At 35.9% G+C, this 16,080-nt stretch overlaps 6 protein-coding genes across 6 annotated transcripts; 4 read left to right on the forward strand and 2 right to left on the reverse strand.

Annotated features, from left to right (window-relative positions):
* Positions 1 to 607: 607 nt before the first annotated feature.
* Positions 608 to 2,323, forward strand: HEM1 (5-aminolevulinate synthase; the record flags this gene model as incomplete). The annotated part of the gene is made up of 1 exon (XM_003687857.1): positions 608 to 2,323. The coding sequence occupies one exon, from the start codon at positions 608 to 610 to the stop codon at positions 2,321 to 2,323; it is 1,716 nt and encodes a 571-aa protein (XP_003687905.1).
* A 610-nt stretch (positions 2,324 to 2,933) lies between these two features.
* LYS4 (homoaconitate hydratase LYS4) lies at positions 2,934 to 5,018 on the forward strand (the record flags this gene model as incomplete). The annotated part of the gene is made up of 1 exon (XM_003687858.1): positions 2,934 to 5,018. The coding sequence occupies one exon, from the start codon at positions 2,934 to 2,936 to the stop codon at positions 5,016 to 5,018; it is 2,085 nt and encodes a 694-aa protein (XP_003687906.1).
* A 1,637-nt stretch (positions 5,019 to 6,655) lies between these two features.
* On the forward strand, positions 6,656 to 7,651 carry HEM3 (hydroxymethylbilane synthase; the record flags this gene model as incomplete). Its single annotated transcript, XM_003687859.1, has 1 exon — positions 6,656 to 7,651. One exon carries the CDS (start codon positions 6,656 to 6,658, stop codon positions 7,649 to 7,651), a length of 996 nt encoding a protein of 331 aa, XP_003687907.1.
* A 411-nt stretch (positions 7,652 to 8,062) lies between these two features.
* Positions 8,063 to 9,682, forward strand: PRP42 (mRNA splicing protein PRP42; the record flags this gene model as incomplete). The annotated part of the gene is made up of 1 exon (XM_003687860.1): positions 8,063 to 9,682. The coding sequence occupies one exon, from the start codon at positions 8,063 to 8,065 to the stop codon at positions 9,680 to 9,682; it is 1,620 nt and encodes a 539-aa protein (XP_003687908.1).
* A 19-nt stretch (positions 9,683 to 9,701) lies between these two features.
* On the reverse strand, positions 9,702 to 11,732 carry YCX1 (Ycx1p; the record flags this gene model as incomplete). Its single annotated transcript, XM_003687861.1, has 1 exon — positions 9,702 to 11,732. The coding sequence occupies one exon, from the start codon at positions 11,730 to 11,732 to the stop codon at positions 9,702 to 9,704; it is 2,031 nt and encodes a 676-aa protein (XP_003687909.1).
* Positions 11,733 to 12,215: 483 nt separating this feature from the next.
* On the reverse strand, positions 12,216 to 15,134 carry SEC26 (coatomer subunit beta; the record flags this gene model as incomplete). The annotated part of the gene is made up of 1 exon (XM_003687862.1): positions 12,216 to 15,134. One exon carries the CDS (start codon positions 15,132 to 15,134, stop codon positions 12,216 to 12,218), a length of 2,919 nt encoding a protein of 972 aa, XP_003687910.1.
* Positions 15,135 to 16,080: the final 946 nt, after the last annotated feature.

Genomic DNA, 16,080 nt, shown 5'->3' on the forward strand with positions numbered 1-16,080 from the left:
GGACAACCTTTCCAACCAATGAGAACCCACCACCACCACAACCAACCACCAGCGTGGATCGTAACAACCAAAAACAAGCACTGACCAAACATCTCAGCCCTGCCATGAAACAGCGCACATTTCGAAATATTCAACTTCACAGAATGAAGTCGAAAACGTAAGCAACCGAACGAGACTAGAAGCAAAACCGGTAAACTGACAATACTAGCACTCCGATCAAGCCACTGCCCTGAACCCTCTTACCGATACTTCATTCAAGACCTCTCTCATCTCTTTCCTTTCATTAACCGCAACATTATTAACATCGAAATTACCTCTTATCTCATCGACAATGTGCTCAATCAAAAGTTTTTCACATTTCTTTTTTTGGCTGCGTTTCGAAAGTGAAAAGTTTCTTTACTGCGAGAAACAGTACAATACTTGAACCTATGTACTCATCAACCACAACATTGTAATTTACTCTTACTCCGGTTACTTGTGTTATTGGATAGCCAGAGGTTTAGCTAACACGTCTTTTGATGTATATAAGAGCGTGGCTTGTGTATTGTTTCTATGTTTTCTGGTCTGTGCGTAGAACAGCAAAAAGGTTGCATCGAAAACAACAGAGATGGAATCTTTGATTAGACAGTCTACTAAAGTGTGTCCGTTTGTGAACAAGATCTCGCAATCGGCATCTGCTGCCAGCGCCTTGCGTGGCTCAGCTAATATCAGTGCTCTAGCCAAGAGGTGTCCTGTGATGGGCACTGCTGTGGGCTCCGCCAGACATTTCGCCACTGCTGGTGGGAATGCTGCCACTGCCGCAAAAGTCTCTTCTGAGCAAGCACATGATGCTGGTCTACAAAGTGGTTTAGTCGGTGAGCATGCCACTCAAGAGTCAACATTCGATTATGACGGGGTCTTTGAAAACGATATCGCGAAGAAGAGACTGGACAAGTCGTACAGATACTTCAATAATATTAACAGACTTGCCAATCAATTCCCCTTGGCTCATAGAGACGTCGAGGATGACAAGGTCACCGTTTGGTGTTCAAATGACTACTTGGCATTATCCAAGAACCAAGAGGTCATCGACGTGATGAAGAAGACACTAGATAAATACGGGGCAGGTGCCGGTGGCACAAGAAACATCGCTGGTCATAATCGACACTCGATGAAGCTGGAAGCAGAGTTGGCTGCACTGCATAAGAAGGAAGGTGCATTGGTCTTCTCGTCTTGCTATGTGGCTAACGATGCAGTCATCTCCTTGCTCGGACAAAAACTAAAGAATCTGGTAATCTTCTCCGATGAGTTGAACCATGCCTCCATGATCGTGGGTATCAAGCACGCAAACACAACAAAGCACATCTTCAGACACAACGATCTAGCTCATTTGGAGGAACTCTTGAAGATGTACCCTAAGTCCACTCCAAAATTAATTGCCTTCGAATCGGTCTACTCCATGGCCGGTTCTGTGTCAGATATCGACAAAATCTGTGACTTGGCAGAAAAATACGGTGCCTTGACGTTCTTGGACGAAGTACATGCCGTTGGTCTATACGGTCCACATGGTGCTGGTGTTGCTGAGCATTGCGACTTTGAACTTCACAGAAGGTCAGGTATCGCCACTCCTATTGATCCACAAACAAAGAAGGAAATCAGAACAACAATGGGCCGTGTCGACATGATCACCGGTACCTTAGGTAAGTCATTCGGTACAGTGGGCGGGTACGTTGCTGCCTCCAAGAACTTGATTGATTGGTTCAGATCATTCGCCCCAGGATTCATTTTCACTACTTGTTTACCACCTGCAGTCATGGCGGGTGCCTCCGAAGCCATTAGATACCAACGTACTCATTTGAACTTAAGACAAGACCAACAAAAACATACTAACTATGTCAAGGATGGTTTAAAAGAGTTAGGCATTCCAGTGATTCCAAACCCATCTCACATCGTCCCAGTATTAATTGGTAATGCTGATTTGGCCAAGAAAGCCTCCGACATGTTGATGGAAAAACACAAAATCTACGTTCAAGCTATCAACTTCCCAACCGTCGCCCGTGGTACTGAGAGATTGAGAATTACTCCAACTCCTGGTCACACCAACGATTTAAGTGACATATTGTTAAATGCAATGGAAGACGTTTTCAACGAATTACAATTGCCAAGAATCGCCGACTGGGAAAGACAAGGCGGTTTCCTAGGTGTTGGTGACAAGAATTTTGTTGCCGAACCAAACTTATGGACCAAGGAACAACTAATGCTTTCAGACACCGAGTTGAACCCAAACATTAGAGACCCAGTAATTGAAAACTTGGATGTCTCCAGTGGTATCATGAAATTCTAGAGAATGTCCTCCGCAAACTTTTGCAAACCTCTTTCTCTATCTAGCTTTACCCCCAACAAACATAAGAATATACACATTCTTTAAGCAATATATCTTAATTAATTTAACCATATTTATTTATTACTTGTTAACTAAAATATATCAATCATTTCATCCCATCTCATATGTCGGTTACCACAGTTAACGATATTCCGATGGAACTTTTCAATTTTGAAAACTTCCTTCGCATTTAAAAATCTCGATGTAATAACTCTCCGATGAGTAACATAAACTAACTGTAACAAATCAGTCATCATTTAAGTTTAACAGTTGAATCTGACTCCATGGTCTCCATGAAGCAATATCTTGAAAGGTTTAGGCTGTTTAACACATCTGATGTTTTGTTGCTCTTTTTTGTTCCATGACCTTAGGATTCCAATGCAAGCTAATTACGAACACCATCCATTGGTAGGAACGATGTTGGACTGTTCAAAGTATATAAATAACAGTATATCTGCATGAAACTTTGATTATGTATCTTGTAATATTAGGCAATGGTAGCTTGAGTTAATTTCTATATACGCACAACAGAAGATTGGAAGGTCAGAACGTAATTGTGTGCGATTTAAAGATGCTGAGGTTTTCTAGGTCATTTCATAGTACCAGAATACTGGGTAGAGGCCAAAATATTACAGAAAAGATTGTTCAATCGTACTCTGTTAACGTACCAGATGGCAAGAAAGTTGTGTCTGGTGATTATGTCACTATACAGCCGGCACATTGTATGTCTCACGATAATTCATGGCCGGTGGCATTAAAATTTATGGGTTTAGGAGCTACTAAAATTAAGAACCCAAGACAAATTGTGAATACTTTGGATCATGATGTACAAAATAAAACTGAAAAGAATCTAACAAAATACAAAAATATTGAGAATTTTGCTAAAAACCATGGTGTTGACTTTTATCCTGCAGGAAGAGGGATTGGTCATCAAATTATGATCGAGGAAGGTTACGCTTTTCCGTTGAATCTGACTGTAGCATCTGATTCTCACTCTAACACATACGGTGGCATCGGTTCCTTAGGTACACCAGTAGTGAGAACTGATGCTGCATCTATTTGGGCCACTGGTCAAACTTGGTGGCAGATTCCACCTGTAGCCAAGGTAAACTTAAAAGGTGAACTTCCTCAGGGCGTTACTGGTAAAGATATCATAGTTGCACTATGTGGTATTTTCAATAAGGATGAAGTACTTAATCACGCAATTGAGTTTACAGGAAGTTCATTGGATAAGATACCGGTCGATTATAGACTAACCATTGCAAATATGACAACTGAGTGGGGAGCGTTGTCAGGTTTGTTTCCTGTTGACAATACGTTAATTAAATGGTACAAGGATCGCCTTGTTAAAGTGAGACCAAATCATCCCAGGATCAATCCAATAACAATCCAAGCTTTGGAAGCAAAAGCAAAGGTATTAAAACCAGATACGGATGCAAAATATGCAAAAACGCTAACAATAGATCTTTCCACTCTAACGCATTATGTAAGTGGGCCAAATTCAGTCAAAGTCTCAAATACAGTAGCCGAACTATCTTCACAGGATATCAAAATTAATAAAGCCTATTTAGTTTCCTGTACTAACTCTCGTCTTTCTGATTTGGAATCAGCAGCTGGCGTTGTTTGTCCAACAGGGAATATTAATGAAGTTCATAAAATTGCACCTGGCGTCGAATTCTACGTCGCAGCAGCATCATCTGAAGTGCAAAATGATGCTAAGTTATCAGGCGCTTGGGAAAAGTTGATGAAGGCAGGCTGTCAAATCTTACCTCCAGGTTGTGGTCCATGTATTGGGTTGGGTACGGGTTTATTAGAGCCTGGTGAAGTGGGCATCTCCGCAACAAACAGAAATTTTAAAGGTAGAATGGGTTCTAAGGACGCTCTAGCCTACTTAGCCTCGCCTGCTGTTGTCGCAGCATCTGCCATAGCAGGCAAGATTGCATCGCCAAATGAAGTTTTAGGTACGATGGACAAAACTGCTGTCGAACAGGTCCCTACTCTTATGGCAGAAGTTGATGAGTTTGTGAAACAAGATGAGACTATCTCAAACACTGAAGAAGGATCTGCTGACCGTGTAGATATACTAGAAGGGTTCCCTACAGAGATCACAGGGGAGTTGGTTCTATGTGATGCCGATAATATTAATACAGACGGTATATATCCCGGTAAATACACTTACCAAGATAATGTACCAAAGGAAACGATGGCTAAAGTATGCATGGAGAATTACGATCCTGAATTCCAAACCAAAGTCAAAGCCGGCGATATTATCGTCAGTGGATATAATTTTGGCACAGGTTCGTCAAGGGAACAAGCCGCCACTGCAATATTGTCCAAGGGTATCAATTTAGTGGTAGCAGGCTCCTTTGGAAATATATTTTCTAGAAACTCTATAAACAATGCATTGTTGACGTTGGAGATTCCTAATCTAATCAACCTACTAAGAGAAACCTATAAAAATGAGCCAGTGAAAGAATTAACCAAGAGAACCGGTTGGTTCTTAAAATGGGACGTGGCCAATACGACAGTCACGGTGACAGAAGGCTCATTAGATGGGTACATCGTATTAGAACAAAGAGTTGGCGAATTAGGGAAAAACTTACAAGAAATCATTAGTAAAGGCGGCCTTGAAGGCTGGATTAAGTCGAAGTTGTAACCAGGAAACTGATGCACCAACTCTCCACGCATACGAAGGTTTAAACCCTTCGGACTATTTATTTATTTACTGATATAAACTAAATATATATATCTATTATTCACAACTTGAAAAAATCGCAACAGCAAAGTTAGCGAAGAACAAGATAATGAATGAGGAAAGCTTAATCAATAAATGATACGATGAAATGAAATGACCCATTACGAATCATTAATTATTACTAATGTTAATTGGTAATTTTCTCTCTTGCTCTCTATGCACCTCTGAGTGCCTCTTAGAAAAACCGCCAGTTTTCGAAATTGCTGAGACCTAATTCAACCATAACATAAAGAGATGACAAAACGGCGCATCTTATTCGCAGCCATATATCACAATGGCCACACTACTCAACCCCAGTCCTGCCAGCTCGCAGCTTCCTATTAGCTTGGGCTAATACTCTCTGGTCAACTTCTCGTTCCATCTTTAAAGACACTCTGGCAGACTCCCAGCAGGAGACTCTGCATCCAGCCAGCAAGAAATCCCTCCGCGCAGCCCAAAAGGAAAAGCTAGGCAGAGCGTCCCACGAGTTACACAGCGTAGCATTTTCCATCGCCGGTAATGTTTAGGCAGACTCAGTAGGAGCCTGTCTGCCTAGCCGGTCTGTGGTGCGCTCCTGTGGTGGTTAACATATATTCTCTGTTCTTTGCTGCTTTATTCTAAGTATGTCACTGGAAGGTTAGCACACACATATCTAGTTGCAAAAGTTTAAACCTCAACTATTGGTACGTTTTGAATACTATCACTATTTGTCTTTGTCTCTCTTGGAAGTCCTGTTACTTTAAATCAATCATAATTCTAAGTCCATTGAGTTTGTGTATTGTTTACTAAGTTTACTAAGTTTTCTGCTCAGACAAGAAGGCTCGAACACAATTGTTCACAAGTAAGCAGTGAATCTTTCTTCGTAATGCTAATTTAATTGGCTATAACATGAATTAAGTCTTTCGAAAAAGCAGATATACGACAGCAGTCGTTTCTTATTTCAGTATGTTTTATTGGTAGTAATCAATATTTCTACGATGAATACTTGTTAACTTCGATTACGTTTCCATCTTCACTTGCCCTTTTTTGACTGAATTGAAAGCATATCAGTTATTTATAATATTTCATATTACTGGTCAGTCTTGGAAAGTGCACGGTATCCATTTTCTGTCAACTGAAGCCTTTAATATTGTTGAAGTTATCTATACATCAATAATACATTGATACACATACATATATATACATACATATATACATATAGCTAGTCTATTCTATATACTATAGACGTTTTTGATTTGATCCTGGCACTGTTGTCTCAACTTCTATTTTGAAGTTAAAAAATCGATACAATAAGTTCCAAACGGTTTTTTTTAATTATATTTAAGAACAAATAAGTATCCAAGTATTTGAATATTGTTGCATTTTTCTCCTGTAAATATATATTTGGGTTGTGAAGAAATTTGAAACAAGACGTTTTGTTCACCTCCATCGATTTTTATTGAAGTGCATTTGACCAGAGCAGAAAACTGAACTTTGACTTTGTTTGCGATTGATAAATTAAAGTGATAAAGTGATTGATTGAAGAAGCATTATAAATATCAATATACATATACACATCAATGGCAAACGTTCAGAAAAAGGAAACGTTAGTCATTGGAGGCAGAAAATCCAAATTGGCAGTGGCTCAATCGTACTTGGTGAAAGAGTTGATTGAAACTGAATTCCCTCATTACGAGTGTGAAGTTGTGAAGTTGTCAACTTTAGGTGACCAATTTCAATCACAGCCATTGTATTCATTTGGTGGTAAAGCTGTATGGACAAAAGAGTTGGAAGATTTATTGTACCATGAAGAGGCTGAGAAGAGAATCGACATGATTGTGCATTCATTAAAGGACGTGCCAACGTTGCTTCCTGAAGGGTTTGAATTGGGGTGTATCACTAAGAGAGTCAACCCATACGACTGTTTAGTTATGCCACTAAATTCTAAATATAAAACCTTGGAAGAATTACCAGCCGGTTCTGTTGTTGGTACTTCTTCGATTAGAAGAAGTGCCCAACTTAAAAGAAAATATCCATATCTGAAATTTGAGAGTGCGAGAGGTAATATCCATACTAGACTTGCGAAAGTTGATGATGAGAACTCTCATTTCTCATGTATAATTATTGCAGCTGCTGGTTTAATGCGTACTGGTTTAGAACATAGAATAACTAAATTATTTGATCGCTCTACAATGTATTATGCAGTAGGTCAAGGTGCATTAGGCGTTGAAATTAGATCTGACGATGAGAAAATTAAAAGCATTTTGAAAAAAATTGAAGACAAAGAGTCTACCATACGTTGTTTAGCAGAAAGATCGCTGTTAAGAACTTTAGAAGGTGGTTGCTCTGTCCCAGTCGGTGTAGAGACTTCTTACGATGATGCTACACAGCATCTATTAATTAAGGGCATCGTTGTCGATGTTGAAGGTACGAAAGCCATCGAAGAAGAAATCACTATGACCATTAACGACATCAAATCCGACTCAATGGAAGCCGGTAAGTTATTAGCATCCAAGATGATAAAATCTGGCGCTAAGGAAATATTAGATAGCATTGTTTTAGACAAAATTAACTAATTGATTCAGCATTTAAAATATTTTGAACTCAATGTAAGATAAAGATTAACGTTACATATTTATTTATTAGTGAAGAATGATATGTTGTTTGTAGCATAGTAGAAGCAATATAATAATAAAAATATAAGATATCATATACTTAAAACTATAGTAATTTCATAAATTATTCACTTTTTTCATAATTTGCAATGACATTGCTTATGCTGTGCTTAAATTAAAAAAAAAAGAACTGAAATATCAGAATATAAAGTGAAAATTGAATTATATTTAAAAATATATAGTGAGATCCTTCTACTTGTTGGTTATTCAAATAAATCAATGATTTGAGCAATAAGTTATAATTGAGTATAGAATTTGTGGAAGGTCACCTTTAATCCAAATACCATTATTTACTGAAGTTCCTCCATTGCAATGGATGCCTATACTTCCATCATTAATCATGAAAAATTTTCAAAGTACACATTAAACATTACAAACTCGCCAAAGAGTATAGAGAACTGGGAAACTCTTGTTACGTTCCTGTTGGGTCCCACTATTCAATTAAATAAAAATTTGGATAAAAGATTATATAAACTGATTACAAAAGTTTACGATTCATTTCTCACTCAGTTCCCTTATTTAGAGAATTACCATATCGATTATGCTCTATTGGAATACAAATTAGGGCATATATCTAAATTCCATGAAATATTTAACAATGCACTATTCATATTTAATCATAGGTCGCTACTACTTTGGGTTTCATATTTATCAAAATGTAATGAGAGTATTATAGATAACAAAACGTTGTTTGCATTATACGAGAAGGCAGAAGCCTATATTGGTTTGCACTATTTGAGTGGGGAGTTTTGGATGTTATATCTCGAACAACTCAAAGAACGCTGTTCGACTAAAAATAGGTACTATATTGTTCTCAGGAAAGTTTTGGAGATACCAAATCATTCATTTAGTGCTTTTTATGACCGGTGGTTCAAAGAGATCGATAATATTCAAGATTTGTCAACTCTTAAGTATTTTGCACCAACACTGGACTTACAGACTAGAATAAAGGTCGACGTTAACCATAAAGGTAGAAAAGGTCTAATTTTATTAGAAGCCAAAAAAACATTTGCTAAGATTGCTAAAGATTTATATAATACTATTCAATTCCAAGTTAATGAACTATATTCATTATTTGAAGTCAATATAACTGTTCCTTATTATTGTTCATATGATACATTGATAAAGACTGAAGAAATAGAAAATTGGATTAAATATCTGAATTATACCATTGAATTGAAAAATGATACACTCACCCATTTAAATTTCCAAAGGGCATTGATACCACTGGCTAACTATGACCAAATTTGGTTGATGTATGCGAATTGGGTTACACTTGTTCAAGACGATTATATTACTGCAAAAAATATTTTGTTAAAAGCCTTAAGCATGTCAAATAAAAAAACTAAAGTACTAAAAGAACTTTACGGGATATTGCTGAATTTGAATGACTACGACATGTTAGATGATATGCTTAAAAAAGTTGAGAATTCATTCAACAATTTACAGGACTGTGATGATTTTGAAATATTCTGGGATTATATTCAATTTAAATGGTTTCTGCATAACACTGTCGGTAGCAGTCGTTATTCAGGTAACAAAGGTAAGTCAATCATTCCCGCTGAGGTAATGGGCCTAATAATACTTTGGTTAAAGGATTCAGAGAAAAAAGAAGGACAGTATATTTTACTGAATTACATTTTGGAGTTACAAAATAAAGATAATTCAGAGGTTTTAGAAAATAAAGTGTTCAGGATGTTAATAAAAGAAAATATTTCATTTTATTTAGAGGATTGTAAATTCTGGGAGTTATATTGCAAATTAATATTATTTAACCCATCATTATCATATTTAAATAAAAGAAAGAAGATATTCCAAATATGGAAAGAAATAAAAAATTATAAATTGAAATCATATGATAATTTACTATTATTCTGTGAATCTTATTTAATTGATGACACTGATACTTTCAAAAAATTATTTGATCTATAGTAATGAAATATATTTATTTTTATAATTCTATATAAATATTTACCAACGAAACTAATGCATATATCATAAATAATAGAAACGATATCTTTCTATCAATTTTCCAATTGTTTAGGGGTACGATTCCGATTAAAACAAGTATCGCACATATGGTACCAAAGGATGTAACCTTAAAATGTGCATCTAATTCAAACTTTAAATGTGAATTAAAAATTGAGCCGTCTGTCTTAGATGTTAATTTCAGTAAAAGTATAATCCCATTAACTCCCAGTCCGCAGACAAAATATAATAATGGACTCCCGAAGCATGCACTTAGAGCAATATCAAATATACCAACTTGTACAAACATTACATTGGAGATTAGATCTCCTATAGAATTGCCCCATGCGTAGATGGTCAACCCAAGAATTGTTCCTGACAATCCGTAATCAGAAGCCCATGAAGTAAGTATTTGTAAATTGAGTGTCACAGCATTCGATATTATGACTAAAGATAATATAAATGCTATTATGGTAGAAGTATGTTTGATATCACTTAGATATCTAAACTTTATTGCCAAAAATAAAATAACAGAAACAACAGAAACGTATAAAAATATCCAGAGGTTCACTTTACTTGCAGTCCCTAAGTATACAACGATAGGAGCCGCAGCTAATTGTATTATTTTATAGTATCGAATATCATAGTTGACGCCATAATTTGTAAATGTTGGAATTAAAATATGCAATAATAATGAGGATGGTGCAGTGAATAACAAAGTTAACCTTTCAAAAATTGACATATCGACTGTAGGATAAAGTAATTTGTTAAAAAGTTCGAAACCACAAAAATGGTCAGGATGCAGACTTGAGATGGAAGACAACTCATTACTCGATGTTGGTATTAATGGTTGTGGCGTATACGACAAACCCATTGTATGTGAAGGTGATGATGTTTTCTTTATTTGATTTTGAGGTTCTGGTACTTTTAATCTTGATATGTCAGTTGATAATGATAGGACATTTTGATCAACAGTAGGTTCCACAGATGAACTTTGATTAGAAGATTCAGGGAAAACAGAATGATAGTCACTTTGCGTAAATAAAGGTGTATTTTCATTGATAATTGTATCAGTATTAATAAAATTAGCATCAGTCTCGTTTATTGTCCTATCATCATCATTTAATTTTAGATTGGTATCCCAAACATCAATACAATCACGTAGAGACATTCTTACCCAACCATTATATGTATGTCTCATGTAATCTTTTATCTGATGCTTTAACTCTTCTTTCGAAAACCTTGGATCTGTAATTATATGGTCTAGACTCAAGTGAGAATGACTTGCTGCAATTCCTCTATTACTAAAAAATATCGAAGAATGATTGTCAAGAGAAGTCTCTTCAGTTAACGTCGAATAGAAGTTATGGATACTTTCTTCGTATATTTGGAAAATAACGAACGAACAATATCCTACCGTTAAAAGAATAGAGCTCTTGAATGTTAAGATACCATCGGATATAATGTATAATGTAATCAAAATCAATATTGAAAATGGAATAATATAATGTAGATATCTGTTTCTATTGTAGAAAATTATATTTGAAGACATGGTATCAGATGCCTCCTCATCATCGAGAGAAATATTCTCTTCAGGACAATCTTCATAGGTAATGCAGTCATTTGTCAAATAGATTGCTTTGGTAAACCCCATTGATCCAATAACAATAGTAATAACAAAAAAAGTAGCACCAATCAACTGACCTATTGTCAAAGATGTTGCTCCTGAAGACATTGATTGGTATGCGCTTATAATATCTGGTAATGCATTTCCTAAAGCTAACAGAGTCATCCCTGATATTTTATGAGATACTTTTAAGTAATCATCAGATAATATTGAAAGAGATTGAGAGAGAAAGTCTGATGTAACCAAACCCATAACAATAAAACCTGTCAATAGCAATGATGGTTCAATGAAGTATTTTGTGATATTGCTATATTGATATGATAATATTATCAGCAATATTCCAAAGGAATATGCGAATGCAATGAAACAACGGTAGTTAAAAGACATTGATATACAACTGTAATTAGCATTAATATAATTCAAAAAACTTTATTTGTATCTGTATCTGTATATAGTTAACTGAAAGTTGGTACCCTTTACCTCACTGTCATTAAATATACCTGGGTGACTGGAATAATGAATAGAGACTTATCTTCTAGGGTAAAAACTTGATGTTGTGGTTAAAATTCCTTGCTTAATGCAATATTTTCGACTTAAGAAATAAATTCATTGATGTATTTACTGCTTCACATGTTAAGACTATATATATCAATAGATTGAATATTATTATAATTTATATCATAATTGAACCTTTGGTATATTTGTGAAAAGGAAAATTAAAAATTAAAAAGCTCAGTTCGTTCAAAAAATAATATTAAGAAAATGGATGTTGTTTAAACATAACCGTAATTAATAGTAAAATCATACACATTTAGTAAAGTGACTTTGTTATATTGGTTTATATACATATAAATATCTAACTTATATTGTTTAAATTCTTTCCAGTTTCATTTGGTTGTTTTGTTTGGTTATTAGAGCAACTCTATCACCTAAAGATAAAGCCAGACCTTGGCCCTTAGAACGAATACGTACGTGACCAACAATTTCACCAGACTCAGGATCCTTTTCAATACATAGATTGGCTAAAGCATCCTCACCAAAGGAAGATTTAGCGTACAAATTACAACTTAAGAATCTGGTATCTTCTTCACCCAAAGCTTCTTTTGGAGTTAAAACACCCATCTTTGTGCCTTTAATTAATTTTCTTAAATATTCATGTAAGGATGGTAAGGTTGTCTTGACAGAAATCTTATTTTCCCATTCAAATGCATTCCACATTGTACGGAAACTTTCGTCGGAAATCTTTCCATATTTAATGTAGTCCATAATGTCCACATGAACATCGTTTAAAATAACGTAACGTGCATCTTGACCATGGCCACCATCGTAGATGATATTACCAAAGATGACACCAGTATCAGCTGAAGACACTTTAACTGTAACTGTAATTTTGTGGAAACCGTGTGGAACAATATTAGTACTAGCTTGGTTATCTAGAATTTTCAAATCACCCAAAGTGGCAAATTGAACATGTAAATTCTTCAATGTTTCAGTAGTTTGGTTAACTAAAAGTACATCAAAAACAACATCAAATTGATTAGATGTAACATAAGCTTCAGCGTATACAGGATCAGAGAAACCTGTCAATTGAATAATCTTACCTAACTTAGATGAAACAACGTTTGAAGTTTTCGAATTATCACCGTGAATAGCAATTTGTAAATCATCTTCAATTGTGTCGTTATTGGACGCACTCGATTCAATACCAGCGAATTGTCTGAAACTGATAGCCTTTTCAATAGATTCGGAGTTTTTCAACATATCAGAAGCAGATTTCAAAGCAGAAGCCTTCTTAGAACGAGCAACTTGAACTTGGAAAGAAGATTTGGTAGCATCTAAGAATGTAGCATCTAATAATTTTCTTTCGGCTTCCCTTTCTTTTGGATCAGCTTCATCCAATAAAATTGAGATGGCATTCATGATTCTCTCGGAGGAATCTTCATCGATCTTCTTTTCAACTAAGGAAGTCTTGCCGACTCTAATAATGCTAACTAAAATTAAAATAGACTCAGCTTTTGAAGCATTAATAATTTTTTGTTCTTTTGATAACTTTTCAAACTTCAAAATCAATTTAATTATAGTTGAAGATAAAATAGAAGCAGTGTAAAAATCCCCGCTTAAGATAAATCTACGTAATGGTGGTCTAGAATCAAGTTCTTCGGTGGTTATATTATCAGTGTTATCAGCAACATCTAAAGCATTTTCAGTAGCGTAAGTACCATCGGGTAAGATAACAGGACCAGTTGGTTTTTGTGTTGTTTGTTGTTCTTCTTCAGATGGGGTTTCTTTAGCCTTGTTGATTCTTGCAAGTTCAGATTGAATGATTGGGACTTCACCGACACTGTAACGAATATGCTTCCAGCATTCCTGAATTTCAACTTCAGATTCAGAATATTCACTGACGACCCATAATGCTATACGATAGGCTTTAGCTGATTTAATGAATTCCATTGAGGTGATCAAGTTTGATAAGATATCCTTTCTTAACTCAGGGTATTTTTCCACGACTTCCTTTACGAAAGAAATGATATCACTTGCAGCAGTTGATGATAATTCACCGACAGTATCCAATAATAGGGAGATCACATCGGCAGCAGCTTCCATGAAACGGATGGCAATTGAATTAATTGTCTTAATCAATAATTGTCTGTATCTCATTGTCTTTTCTAGGTCACCACCCTTGATGTTAGATTGTAACTCTTTCTTTAACAATTTAACTACAGCATCGACATTTCTTGAAGCAACCAATTTCATAGAGATATCTAAAGCCTTATTGCGAACATCTATATCTTCGGCAGATAAGACTCTTAAAACATCTAAAGTCAAATCTTCCAAAGCACCTGGATTCTTTTCAATTATATCTTGAATACGATCCATAACGATTAATTTAACATTGTTATCGGACTCTTTGACAGCCAGATCAATCAATTTGGTTGCAGCAGTAGTTAAAACGGCAGGAGTGGTAGATAAGGAGGCCATAGCCAAACAAGTTTCGAAAATAACTTCGTTTGAAGTGGAGGAACTCAAAATTTCAGATAACAACTCGATATATTGACCCTTCAAAGTTGGAGTGTGTATAGCATCTTTTCTAATGAACTGGACCAATGATATTTGCAAAATTGGGTCTAACGATTCGATACTAGTGATGTTATCTTCTAAATAAGACAACGCAGCTTCACGGTCTAAATCGGATAAACCGACGAAAGCGTTTCTCTTACAAACTGGGTCAGTCTCGGCAGCTAAGAAAGATTGAATGATTTCCTTAGTGTCCGGTAACAAATGGTCACTAACTTTGTAAATTGACAAGACTGCTAAAATAGCATATTTACGAACGTACGCGTGACGATAGTCCAAACAAGCTAAAACAGAAGGAACCATTTGTTCTAACAATTCAACTTCTCTTAACTTTGTAATAAACCTTAGCGTATTACCTCTTATGTATTCATTCGAATGTTGTAAATCGTGTTGGATAGCATTACAGACCAAAATCATTTCATGTCTCAATTTTCCATCAGCATCTAGTTTTGGAACAATTTCCCAGTAGAAATACAACAATTTCTTTAATTTCTTGTTTTTAGAAGGCATGACAAATCTAATGATATGCATCAATAATTCAGGCAAAGGATTACCTTCCAACATAGTGACTAAGATTTCTTTCATAGTTTCAATCTTATCTTCATCGGTCCCTTTCTCCAAAGCTTTTTGAAAATCAGATACGGTGTAACTGACGTTCATTGGTGATGGGTCGAAGACCAACGTATAAGCGGTATGCTTCGTTTGAACAGTCATTTTATCTTGTTTCTAGAACACTCTATTGTCTGACCTAATTTAAATATACGTAAGTGTTAACAATTTCGACGTCCAATCCTTATATCCCTATGCCAGTAAGAAAATTTTACCAGCTGTAGAGAAGAATTTCAAATGGAATTAAAACTGGGAAAAGAACTAAATGGAATAGTAACAATAAATCTAGCAGTGTAATCAATTGACTATTTTAATAGTTTCATGAAACGTATTAACGATCATCATTACCAGTACCAATATCTGTTATTTGAATTGATTACTTATCTGTTATAGCGTGTATATCTGTTAACAATTCGGAACGCTATGCTTTGCTGTTTACCTTTTCGTGGAGAGTGATGCCAACAACCGAGCATTTGTAGGTGAGAGACGGGTAACAGCATGGGACGGCCAAATGCCAAGTGTCAAGCATCTGTGTCTGTGACTGTCCTGTGGAGATCAAGTACCATTCTTTGAAATATACTACAGTATAGTTATAACCGCGTATCTGGTGTTTCCTCTGTTGCGCATGCCACTATTAGTAAGACCGTGACAGCAGAGCAATCTGAAGACCCAGTCTTTAACTCACTCGGTCCAAAGACTTGGAGCAGCCCAAATCAACGCATATATGTGCGTGTGGATAGATGCGTTACATATAAGTCTGGCCTACCCGCAACCTATTCATCAACCGCTAGATAACGGGAATCATGGGCATATACTCGGTACCTATGTATTGTCACGTGAACCGCACGTGACAACGTATTCACTCAGCAGTAACCCTCCCCAACAAATATTTCATTGCTTTACCAATAAAGGTACCGATGCCCTCTATACAAAAGATATATCAGTTTAGAAACATGTTAGGTGGTTGGTAGGCCAAGGACGTGCTCTTGCACCAACTGTTAGCGCATTCAAAAAACCACACCTGCATTTAAGTAGACGTAACGAAAAATCC

Source organism: Tetrapisispora phaffii, chromosome 12 (genome assembly GCF_000236905.1).
Source record: "Tetrapisispora phaffii CBS 4417 chromosome 12, complete genome".
NCBI lineage: Eukaryota > Fungi > Ascomycota > Saccharomycetes > Saccharomycetales > Saccharomycetaceae > Tetrapisispora > Tetrapisispora phaffii.